The sequence below is a fragment of the Neoarius graeffei genome, chromosome 13 (genome assembly GCF_027579695.1).
Source record: "Neoarius graeffei isolate fNeoGra1 chromosome 13, fNeoGra1.pri, whole genome shotgun sequence".
In the NCBI taxonomy this organism is placed as follows: domain Eukaryota; kingdom Metazoa; phylum Chordata; class Actinopteri; order Siluriformes; family Ariidae; genus Neoarius; species Neoarius graeffei.
This window is the reverse complement of record NC_083581.1, coordinates 51,363,451-51,376,013: the sequence shown is the minus strand read 5'-3', so window position 1 is coordinate 51,376,013 and position 12,563 is coordinate 51,363,451. Positions and strand designations below refer to the sequence as shown.

General features: G+C 42.5%; 1 protein-coding gene across 9 annotated transcripts in view; it reads right to left on the bottom strand.

Moving 5' to 3' along the window:
- sulf2b (sulfatase 2b) overlaps positions 1-12,563 on the bottom strand; it is a 292,990-nt gene that overhangs the window by 43,987 nt on the left and 236,440 nt on the right. For all 9 annotated transcript variants that reach the window (XM_060937992.1, XM_060937995.1, XM_060937993.1 and 6 more), the window contains 3 exons: positions 7,549-7,699; positions 5,514-5,689; positions 4,605-4,733 (listed from right to left, as the gene is read on the bottom strand). In XM_060937992.1, coding sequence (XP_060793975.1) covers positions 4,605-4,733; positions 5,514-5,689; positions 7,549-7,699 — 456 coding nt within the window. The remainder of the gene's footprint in view (positions 1-4,604; positions 4,734-5,513; positions 5,690-7,548; positions 7,700-12,563) is intronic.

Genomic DNA, 12,563 nt, shown 5'->3' with positions numbered 1-12,563 from the left:
GAGATTTGAGTTGTGGCGGCAGGCGGCACGGTGGTGTAGTGGTTAGTGCTGTCGCCTCACAGCAAGAAGGTCCGGGTTCGAGCCCCGTGGCCGGCGAGGGCCTTTCTGTGTGGAGTTTGTATGTTCTCCCCGTGTCCGCGTGGGTTTCCTCTGGGTGCTCCGGTTTCCCCCACAGTCCAAAGACATGCAGGTTAGGTTAACTGGTGACTCTAAATTGACCGTAGGTGTGAATGTGAGTGTGAATGGTTGTCTGTGTCTATGTGTCGGCCCTGTGATGACCTGGTGACTTGTCCAGGGTGTACCCCGCCTTTCGCCCGTAGTCAGCTAGGATAGGCTCCAGCTTGCCTGCGACCCTGTAGAAGGATAAAGCAGCTAGAGATAATGAGATGAGATGAGATGAATTGTGGCGGCACGGTGGTGTAGTGGTTAGCACTGTCACCTCACAGCAAGAAGGTTCAGGGTTCAAGCCCAGTGGCCGACGGAGGGGCCTTTCTGTGTGGAGTTTGCATGTTCTCCCCGTGTCCGCGTGGGTTTCCTCCGGGTGCTCCGGTTTCCCCCACAGTCCAAAGACATGCAGGTCAGGTTAACTGGTGACTCTAAATTGTCTGTAGGTGTGAATGGTTGTTTGCCTATTTATGTGTCAGCCCTGCGATGATCTGGTGACTTGTCGAGGGTGTACCCTGCCTCTCACCCATAGTCAGCTGGGATAGGTTCCAGCTTGCCCGCAACCCTGCATAGGATAAGCAGTTACGGATAATGGATGGATGGAGATTCGAGTTGTACCAGAAATCCAACTTGATCTCATGAAAATTTGTACAGTTGAGGCCAAATGTTTACATAAGCCTGGCATTCAATCTCAGTTTTTCACAACTCCACACATTTCATATTATCATATGTTTTTTTGGCAAGTTAATTAGGACATCTACTTTGCTTACATAAGAGGTCATTTTAAAACAATTGATTCGACAGATTTATTTCAGCTTTAATTTACTATATCAGAATTTCAATGGGGGCGGCATGGTGGTGTAGTGGTTAGCGCTGTCGCCTCACAGCAAGAAGGTCCGGGTTCGAGCTCCGTGGCCGGCAAGGGCCTTTCTGTGCGGAGTTTGCATGTTCTCCCCGTGTCCGCGTGGGTTTCCTCCGGGTGCTCCAGTTTCCCCCACAGTCCAAAGACATGCAGGTTAGGTTAACTGGTGACTCTAAATTGACCGTAGGTGTGAATGTGAGTATGAATGGTTGTCTGTGTCTATGTGTCAGCCCTGTGATGACCTGGCGACTTGTCCAGGGTGTACCCCGCCTTTCGCCCGTAGTCAGCTGGGATAGGCTCCAGCTTGCCTGCGACCCTGTAGGACAGGATAAAGCGGCTAGCGATGATGAGATGAGAATTTCAATGGCGCAAACAATATACATAGACCAAGCTGACCGTCTCTTTAAACAGTCTGGGAGAATTGATTTAACGACTTTACAAGCTTATGATTGGCCAAGTGTCATATATAATTAGGAGTTAATTGTACCTTTGTCTGTATTTAGAGCTTTTCTGTCCTTGATATTATTTGAAAATCCAAGCAACTCAGCCAAGATCTCAGAAAAATAGTCTGAAAAATTTCTCCTCAGGAGCAATTTATAAACAACGGAAGATACCACGGACATCTGTACAAACAATTGGCTACAAATATATGTAAAAATCTTGGGACCACACAGACACTACAGTGTTCAGGAAGGAAGCACAAATTAACTCCCAGGGATGAATGAACTTCAGTCCGTAAGGCTCGAATGAACCCCAAGGCAATAACGAAGGAACTTGTGAAGGAGTTGGACGCATCCGGTACCAAAGTGCATATGAATAGTTTGGTTCCAAAACGCTATAAATCCACTGTGATAAACTTGAGAAAAAAACCCAAAAACATTTTCTTTCACAAAAAAAGGTAGCATAAAAACCACTATTTTCTATTTGAAACTTTAATATCACACTATGAGGTTGTAATAACATTAAAAATACAAATCTATCTTTTGATTTTTTAAAATTTTATTTAGAAAATGCTCATTATTTTTTCCCAAAATGTGATATATCCATTACGTCAATAAAATCGCTTTTTGTGTGAAATATAACTAGAAACAAGAAGTAAAGTTTATCTACACATATGATAGCCTCTGAACTTGGGCTATCTCTGATATTGGACCACAGATTTTCCCAAATTACATTCATCTTACTGTGTACAAGCCCCAGTCTATTTTACACACAAACCTCTGAGGAATGTTAATAGACCCAGTCAGATGTTTACATGTAAACTTACTTTAAAAAAAAATAAGGACAAACTTTTTATTCTGAGCAATAAATTTAGAAGTTTGAACACCCTGTACAGCATATGTACATTTAAATTCATAGCGGAGCTCAGAGTGGCGGCACGGTGGTGTAGTGGTTAGCGCTGTTGCCTCACAGCAAGAAGGTCCTGGGTTCGAGCCCCGGGGCCGGCGAGGGCCTTTCTATGTGGAGTTTGCATGTTCTCCCCGTGTCCGAGTGGGTTTCCTCCGGGTGCTCCGGTTTCCCCCACAGTCCAAAGACATGCAGGTTAGGTTAACTGGTGACTCTAAATTGACCGTAGGTGTGAATGTGAGTGTGAATGGTTGTCTGTGTCTATGTGTCAGCCTTGTGATGACCTGGTGACTTGTCCAGGGTGTACCCCGCCTTTCGCCCGTAGTCAGCTGGGATAGGCTCCAGCTTGCCTGCGACCCTGTAGAAGGATAAAGCGGCTAGAGATAATGAGATGAGATGAGTTCAGAGTGAAGTGCAGCTCCATACTGAAGAAGAAGAAGAAGAAGAAACCTGTATTTGTCACATGCACACTTCAAGCACAGTGAAATTCATCCTCTGTATTTAACCCATCTGAAGCAGTGAACACACACACACATGCAGAGCAGTGGGCAGCCACACCAGAGCACCCGGGGAGCAGTCAGGGGTTAAATACCTTGCTCAAGGGCACCTCTCAGCCCAAGGCTGCCCCATGTTAACCTAACTGCATGTCTTTGGACTGTGGGGGAAACCGGAGCACCCGGAGGAAACCCACGCAGACATGGGGAGAACATGCAAACTCCACACAGAAAGGCCCTCGCCGGCCGCTGGGTTCTAACCCAGAACCTTCTTGCTGTGAGGCGACCGTGCTAACCACTACACCAAAAGAATATGGTAAAGTATCAACCTGATTTTTGATGGCATTTGCGAACATCGGGAACCCAATTGTTAGTACAAGACAATGTATCTCATAAACATTTGACCACCGGACAATGAAATTTGTATCTTTATTTGCATAAGAGATGGGTTTTAGCCAGTGCTTATTTTTACTTTGCTTTTTAAAAAATAACGTGGGATTATTTACGAACACATTTTACACTCACCAGGAGCTCTGCTTTTAGGCAGTGCCTATACATACATATACATATTCATATATATAAAGTGGCATATCTAGATCCCAAGAGGAATCAGGTGCACTCAGAGTGAAAAATAACACTGGACCGCATTCTCTTCTGGAATAATAATATGAAACATTAAGATCAGAAATGTTTCATTCCATCAAAGTTAATCATTTATTTCATTACGGACTCTCTGTAATGCTGACAGTCAGTGGGAACTGCTATCACTGTTTCTATATTTGAATGGTGTGCTGCGATTGGTTGAGCAGAAATAATGCATTCTGTGGAAAATCAGTAGTGGTGTTTGTCGCATTTTGGAAAGAAAGGGCCATACAATGGAGAGAAACATGGCGGATATCATGCTTTGCATAAAATCGGGTTTGGAACTTTGAAGAATGATCAAATGCCAAACTTCTTTTGGTGGTAACTTGATTTTTTTGAAAATGACACTTATCACTGTTTGGAACCAGAGTCTTCATATGTACATCCATCAAGGAGAGTCTTACATCACCATGGCCTGAAAGGCTGTTGCGCAAGGAAGAAACCCCTATTCCAACACCAGCTTAAAAAAGTCAAACTGAAGTGTTCAGGTGATCACCGTGTGTGTTCTCTGGTCAGATGAAACAAAAATGGAACTGTTTGTACATAAAAATAAGTGTTATGTTTGGAAAAAAAAAATCCATCCCAGCTGTGAAGCATGGGGGTGGCAGCATCGTGTTGTGGAATGCTTTTCTGGAAATAGGACTGGTGAAAACAGATGGCATCGTAAGGCAGGATGATTATCTAGAAATACTGAGGCAAAAACTGAAGACGTCAGCCATAAAGTTAAAACTTGGTCGCAACTGGGTCTTCCAGCAGGACATTGATCCTAAGCAGACATCCAAAGTTGTAATAAAATATCTTAAAGACATCCAATCTGTCATTTAGCCATTATTTTGAAATGATCTTTTAGAGAAATAAAGTTTCTTTTTGTTTCTATTTGTGATCTCTGATCACTCTCTCATTTAAAAATGCACATTTAGTCATAACATTTGCATTTCACCTCACTGCTGCATCAAATATACGGTCGTACTGATGACTGTACCCAGCTTTATTAAAATCTCCCAGGTTTGTTGAGGCAATCTGACTGAATGACAGGAGAAGTTTCTTTAAGAACTGCATCTGAACAGTGAATCCTGAATTAGCGTGTGCTGTACCTGTTCATATGTCTGTCAGTGTCGAGCAGTTTGAGGATGGACTTGCCATCCATGTCTGGTGGAATATCGAGCCCTGCGATGTCCAGAATAGTGGGGGCCAGGTCGATGTTCAGTACAATGTGGGGGTTGCTGGGAAAAGTCATAGACGTGAGAAAAGAATTAAGACTTGAACTTGGAGCATTAAGGTAGAGGGGAAAAAAAGAGAAAGTAAATAATACCGAAACACACTGAACTAGAGCAGAATGGACAAAACAGTAATTTTCTGTTCCTTTTTTACACTGCCTACTCTTAATGAGAAAGTGCTACTGAATGGAGTTTAAAGTAAAAATTGATTCACAAATTGATTGCACTGAGCAAATCTCTTAAACGCTTCACTATTATTCTATGTGCAAACCCTAGCCTTGTGTCCAGAGCAGGCTCTGGTCCAGACAAATGGTTTCAGCTGGAGCATAAATCCTAACCTTCAAACATCTCCTCCTGTTTTAAACACACAACAATTCATCTCCTTCTTTCTCTTATTCCTGACCCTTCTAAAACACAAGTCTGAGGTCATAAAGATACTCATAAAGATTCTCTCTCTGTCCCATAGGTCTCATGAGTTTCACATTTCTCCAATCAGAGCACACACTGCAAACACTCCTGATTTTAAACATTGAAAAGAGACTCAAAGATATCTGTCCTACATTACCATAAAATAGATATTTATATACACCCTTGAAAGAGAAAACAGACTTTTATGTAATCTTTTATTGACAGACCACCTGTCCCACACTGGTTGATTTCATCATCTTGGATGCTTGAAAACAAATAACACACACACACACACACACACACACACACACACACACACACACACACACACACACACACACACACAGTTTACAGATACACACATATACACACACTTACATGGTTCCTCCTTCCACACTGGGGCCTCGTATATAGAAAGGAACTCGTATGTCAAACTCATAAGGCATGGATTTGCCCTTGACCAGTCCAAACTGCCCGATGTGGTAGCCGTGATCAGAGGTGTAGATAATATACGTGTTGTCCAACTCACCTGTCTCCACGAGCATATTATAAATCTGCAGAAAATAAAAGAAATGGCATTATATGGTGACACTGACAAATGTAGTACACACCAGCTGGGCTTTACACAGCTCACACAGTGCTCCATAGGCAATTAATAAAGCCGTCAAACTCTCAGTCGCTGTTGAACTCATCGTCTACAGAAGGGTTTCTCAAGGGATCCTTTTAACTGTAAAATAAATTTCACTGACCCACTCAGTTCAATTTTATGAACATAACCCAATTATACAACTATTCGGCTCATTATTTAAACTTATACAATGATACTTTATTGGTCCAAGTTGGCATCACTTGTTTTTGAGGGTTGAAGTGACCAGGCTACACTGGTCTACAGCTAAAATGCTTCCGAAATAAACTGAGTCAAACTTTACTAATTCTGGGTCATTGAGAATGAAAATGAAGCTTGAAGTTGTTGATTTGTTTTAGTTTTCAAGATACTGTACTACTGGGTCAGTATATACGAACCTTGACATAGGAATGGTGGACGTCATGCAAGTTATCAAGGGAAAGGTTCCCAATTTAAACCAGAAATGACTAAAAGTGCATATTTTAGTCATTTCATAAATACTGGACATACACTCACTGGCCACTTTAATAGGAACTTGTTCTTGATTCTAAGATTCCTGTTCTTGGCTGGTAGGAGTGGAACCCAATGTGGTCTTCTGCTGTTGCATGCTGAGATGCTTTTCTGCTCATCATGGTTGTAAAGAGTGATTATATGAGTTGCTATATCCTTCCTGGCAGCTCGAACCAATCTGGCCAGTTTCCTCTGACCTCTCTTATCAACAAGGCATTTCCACCCACAGAACTGTCGCTCACTCAATGTTTTTTGTTTTTCGCACCATTCTGTGTGAACTCTACAGACTGTTGTGTGTGAAAACCCCAGCTTTCTGAAACACTCAAACCAGTCCATCTGGCACCAACACCCATGCCACAGTGAAAGTCACAAAGATCACAATTTTTCCCATTCTGGTGTTTGAAGTGAACGTTAACTAGACCTACTGATTTGTATCTGCATGAGTTTATGCATTACGTTGCTGTTAAGGGATTGGCTAATTAGATAACTGCAGAAAACAGCAGGTAGATGGATGTTCCTAATCAAGTGGCCAGTGAGTGTATATATCTTTGAATAAGGACGAAACTGTGTACTTATATATTTATAGATAACTAATTTTTGCCATTTGTTTCATCATAAGTTTTATTTATATAACCTTTTTGCTGATTTTCTAACATGTTACATAAAGAGAACAGGTGAAATATTATCATGTACAGCAACCAGAAACACATGAAGAGACCTAGGTTTACAATTTATTATGAAAATGCTAATATCTACACAATGTACATACAGTAGGTATATAAAATATTACATCTTAAATATCTTGGAAACTGTAGCCAATCAGCTGTTTTAATGGTCATATTTGAATTCAGCACACCAAATTGCATAATGGACAGCAGATTTCATCTCCGAAAGCAGACAACTTTTGAAAAATTGTTCACCAGTGTAATGCTAAGAACTTAATAATAAATATAAGAACTGCGATACAGGTGGGTTGTGATTTCCCCCACTGCAACACAATGTGGAATATCACGGAGCCCCCGCCAATGCTTCACAGACCCCATTGTGTTGCCGAACCTTAGTGGTCATCAAAAATAGTCCAGTTCAACTGATCCACTAATGAAAACCAAAGTCTCCTGCAGGTTATCTAATAAACTGCACTCTTTCGATCCTTAATGCAACTAAGATTGCATAAACAACCAAGTATCTTCCTCCTGAAAAGTTCATGACTCGATTAGCTTCTCAGAATTCATAATCACATGTAGACACTTATATATTGGTGTGCTTTCTCTTGTGTACCTTCTCCACACTGTCATCCACAGACAGCAGTGTCTGCAGCCTCTTCCTCTGCAGCATGTTGGTGAACTCCATGTGGATGGGTTTCATTGGACCAGTATAGCGCATGATCCAGTGCTTATCTGGGCTTGGAGCGTAGTTATAACTTGGAGTACTGAAAAGAAAAAGGGACCATCATGACATTAATGAGAATGCATGTTAAAGTAAATGATTTTTACATGAGATGGATGTGCAGTAGGCGGCACGGTGGTGTAGTGATTAGTACTGTCGCCTCACAGCAAGAAGGTCCTGGGTTCGAGCCCAGTGGCCAGCCAGGGTCTTTCTGTGCGGAGTTTGCATGTTCTCCCCGTGTCCGCGTGGGTTTCCTCTGGGTGCTCCGGTTTTCCCCACAGTCCAAAGACATGCAGGTTAGGCTAATTGGTGGCTCTAAATTGACCGTGAGTGTGAATGGTTGTCTGTGTCTATGTGTCAGCCCTGCGATGACCTGGCGACTTGTCCAGGGTGTACCCCGCCTCTCGCCCATAGTCAGCTGGGATAGGCTCCAGCTTGCCTGTGACCCTGTAGAACAGGATAAGCGGCTACAGATAATGGTTGGATGGATGTGCAGTATTATGACTGAACATGTAAAACTTTATGTGAGCTGCTTAGTTTATTTAAAGAGCGTGACATATTATTACCCTTTCAAAATAATTTATATTTTGCTCAGATAATTTTAAAAGTAACAAAGACAAATAAAATGTAGGAAACTGGCTGGTCTTTGTGAATATGCCACTTCACTTTACTGGTATTTCAGTCACACACTGGTACAACCAGAAGATGTAAAAAAGTTTTAGGTGTCTATATCTTCTCAGTAATTGGGGTGAAAGTAAGATCTCATCTCATCTCATTATCTCTAGCCGCTTTATCCTTCTACAGGGTCGCAGGCAAGCTGGAGCCTATCCCAGCTGACTACGGGCGAAAGGCGGGGTACACCCTGGACAAGTCGCCAGGTCATCACAGGGCTGACACATAGACACAGACAACCATTCACACTCACATTCACACCTACGGTCAATTTAGAGTCACCAGTTAACCTAACCTGCATGTCTTTGGACTGTGGGGGAAACCGGAGCACCCGGAGGAAACCCACGTGGACACGGGGAGAACATGCAAACTCCGCACAGAAAGGCCCTCGCCGGCCACGGGGCTCGAACCCGGACCTTCTTGCTGTGAGGCGACAGTGCTAACCACTACACCACCGTGCCGCCCTGAAAGTAAGACGTATTGCATATTTACAAGCTACGGTACATTTAACAATTGTCTTGATGTCAAATCAAAAGGCAAGATCTGAATCAACGGGACAGATGAAGCGTTAATTATGGACATTCAGCTGGTGTAGGTTTCACAAACAGTCACTCTGTTATGACCTGCCTGTTAGTTTGACTTCTGGGCTGTTTTGTAAGTTTCATACAAAAACTTTTTCAGAGCAGACTGAATTGCTGTGTCACTCTCTCTGTCTTGATCTGTCTCTAGCTGTTGCTCGATTCCAATTTTCTAGGAATTTCACACAAACTGGACCTCATATTATAGCACAACTCATCCATCTGCCAATAAAAGAGCTAGACAGCAATCCTGATGATTTGATCCAATGTGTGTGCATGTATAAAAATACAATCTTTCCATGTGAAACTGAGATTGAACAGCAGCCATAATTCTTCTGCTTCCTGAGTTAAGAAAGTGAGAAGACTGAGTGCATAACTGCCTGCAAATTGTGTTCCTCAGGTTTTAGAGATTAAGCACCTTGACAAGATGCTTGCTGCCTGTTTTGACTAAATTCACATTTACTCATCTGGCTGTTGGTTTTATCCAACAAAACAAGATATGAATGTGCAACTGAAGGCTAAGAGTCTTTGCTCAAGGAGCCAGCAGTGGAAGGTGGGTGGTGCTGGAGAAGTGCCAGATATTAGAGTGTGCCATCTTACAAAGAAAGTCATTCTTTACTAAGTTATAGGTTAAAGTACAGTAGTAGAAACTCAGTATTTTGGTCAAAGATATATGCTTGTATATAGGTCAAACAGCAAGGTTTGTCCTTTTAAGAGTTTTGGTTATTTTATGTTCTTCCCATCATGCGTTCTTTCAATGTCACTTCCTGTTACCGTCTGTATGGAAAGACTGAACGATTTCTTTTCACGAATTCTTTGTGTATTCTTTGCAATTATAAGCCATCCAACTAAGAAACTTCAAAATCCAAACCCCTCTCTTAGTTCACAAGCAGGCTAAAGTGGTATGGAGTTTTATTTTCTATTTTATTATGATTTTGTTGTCATGCATATTTTTCTGTATAACTGAATCTCATCTCATCTCATTATCTCTAGCCGCTTTATCCTTCTACAGGGTCACAGGCAAGCTGGAGCCTATCCCAGCTGACTACGGGCGAAAGGCGGGGTACACCCTGGACAAGTCTCCAGGTCATCACAGGGCTGACACATAGACACAGACAACCATTCACACTCACATTCACACCTACGGTCAATTTAGAGTCACCAGTTAACCTAACCTGCATGTCTTTGGACTGTGGGGGAAACCGGAGCACCCGGAGGAAACCCACACGGACACGGGGACACGGGGAGAACATGCAAACTCCGCACAGAAAGGCCCTCGCCGGCCACGGGGCTCGAACCCGGACCTTCTTGCTGTGAGGCAACAGCGCTAACCATTACACCACCGTGCCGCCCTGTATAACTGAATATTTATCATTATTATTATTATTATTATTATTATTATTATTATTCATCCATTATCTGTAGCTGATTATCCTGTTCTACAGGATCGCAGGCAAGCTGGAGCCTATCCCAGCTGACCAATGGGCGAGAAGCGGGTTACACCCTGGAGAAGTCGCCAGGGTATCATTATTATTATTATTATTGTTATTAGTCCTGGGTGGCACGGTGGTGTAGTGGTTAACACTGTTGCCTCACAGCAAGAAGGTTCTGGGTTTGAGCCCAGTGGCCGACGGGGGCCTTTCTGTGTAGAGTTTGCATGTTCTCCCCGTGTCTGTGTGAGTTTCCTCTGGGTGCTCCAGTTTCACCCAGAGTCCAAAGACATGGAGGTTAGGTTAATTAGTGGCTCTAAATTGACCGTGAGTGTGAATGGTTGTCTGTGTCTATGTGTCAGCCCTGTGATAACCTGGCAACTTGTCCAGGGTGTACCCTGCCTCTCGCCCATAGTCAGCTGGGATAGGCTCCAGCTTGCGACCCTGTAGGACACGATAAGCGGCTACAGATAATGGATGGATGGATTATTTGTCCTTTTGTTTTTCATGTAGTTCTACGGTGTGGTGTTGGTGTTGAGTCGGAGTATGTTAACATATGCATTAAACATCTGTGAGAAAGGAACTCAAGCCTTCGTGTTGTGACTCAGGGTGACATATGCACATAAAATTTACAAATTTGCAAAACAAAAACGCTGAATAATTAGCTCATCTGTTTTTGCTGTCAGGTCTATGAGAATTTGGAAATGAGTGTTTATTTGACTGCTTGAAATTGTCTGGAAAAAACCAAACCAAAAAACCCCAAAACATCTAATATGTACTGTACATCAGTGAAAGAAACCAGTACTGAAAATAAATGAGTATCTCATCTCATCTCATTATCTCTAGCCGCTTTATCCTTCTACAGGGTCGCAGGCAAGCTGGAGCCTATCCCAGCTGACTACGGGCGAAAGGCGGGGTACACCCTGGACAAGTCGCCAGGTCATCACAGGGCTGACACATAGACACAGACAACCATTCACACTCACATTCACACCTACGGTCAATTTAGAGTCACCAGTTAACCTAACCTGCATGTCTTTGGACTGTGGGGGAAACCGGAGCACCCGGAGGAAACCCACGCGGACACGGGGAGAACATGCAAACTCCGCACAGAAAGGCCCTCGCCGGCCCCGGGGCTCGAACCCAGGACCTTCTTGCTGTGAGGCGACAGCGCTAACCACTACACCACCGTGCCGCCCATAAATGAGTATAAAGTAGATATTTTTCATTTCAAATGCAGTGATAAATGGTTGGTAGTGAGTAAACTTCAGATTCTTGGAAACCATTCTTAAGCTGCTGGATGTAAATTTTATATATGTGTGTGTGTGTGTGTGTGTGTGTGTGTGTGTGTGTGTGTGTGTGTGTGTTGCAAGGTTCTCATGTTTCATAATATGCATTGCATGCTCACCACAAAGATGAATATGAAGGCAGTCAATGCCAAGTCAGTACCTATTCAGAGAATTCAAGGCTCTGCCCGAAACCATGTAATACACACTAGTTATATTAATATAAATATAATATAAAATAAGCCTTTTTGTGTAATAATATGTAGTTTGTGACATGGTCCAAGAATTTGTGACTCTGAAGTTACAGTTGTATGCTGATTATCTTATTACAGATGTCTTATCAAAAAACCCTGTATTGCTAGATTTGCTGTATTGAAGGCCAACTATTTCTTGATGCATGATTTTTCATGTGCATGCAGAAGCAGCAGCCATGCAAGCAGCATTTTTTGTTCACGTTCTCCTGCTTACTTTATGTACATTGGGATTTGGAGGAGTAAACACAGCATTCACTAGATGGCATGTTACAACCAAAACATTTCTGTTTCTCTTGGTTCCAAGCACAACATTGTTAAAAACACACTGATAAGCTCTGTTAAAACTTTCTACCTTTGTTGTGATTGCTGTCATGAGTTGCAGCTCGAATTACAAACTACAACCGAACATTGAAAAGTATTTATCAATCTAGAAAATTCAGAAGACTGGGGAGCAAAACAGACCTTTTGGTTGTAGGTTTGAAGATGATGTGAGAAGTTTTAAAAATTCAAACACTAGACCTCAAAGGAAAACCGGTCAGTGCTCGTGGTCTAGACTAAACAGTCGAGAACAGTACATAAGTATGTAATTGGTGACACAAGGTTAATTTGTTTATTAATTTGCAGACACAGTGTACTGTACCTGGTGCTCTTCAGCCTCCACAATTTACGTGGTGTTGCATCACATCG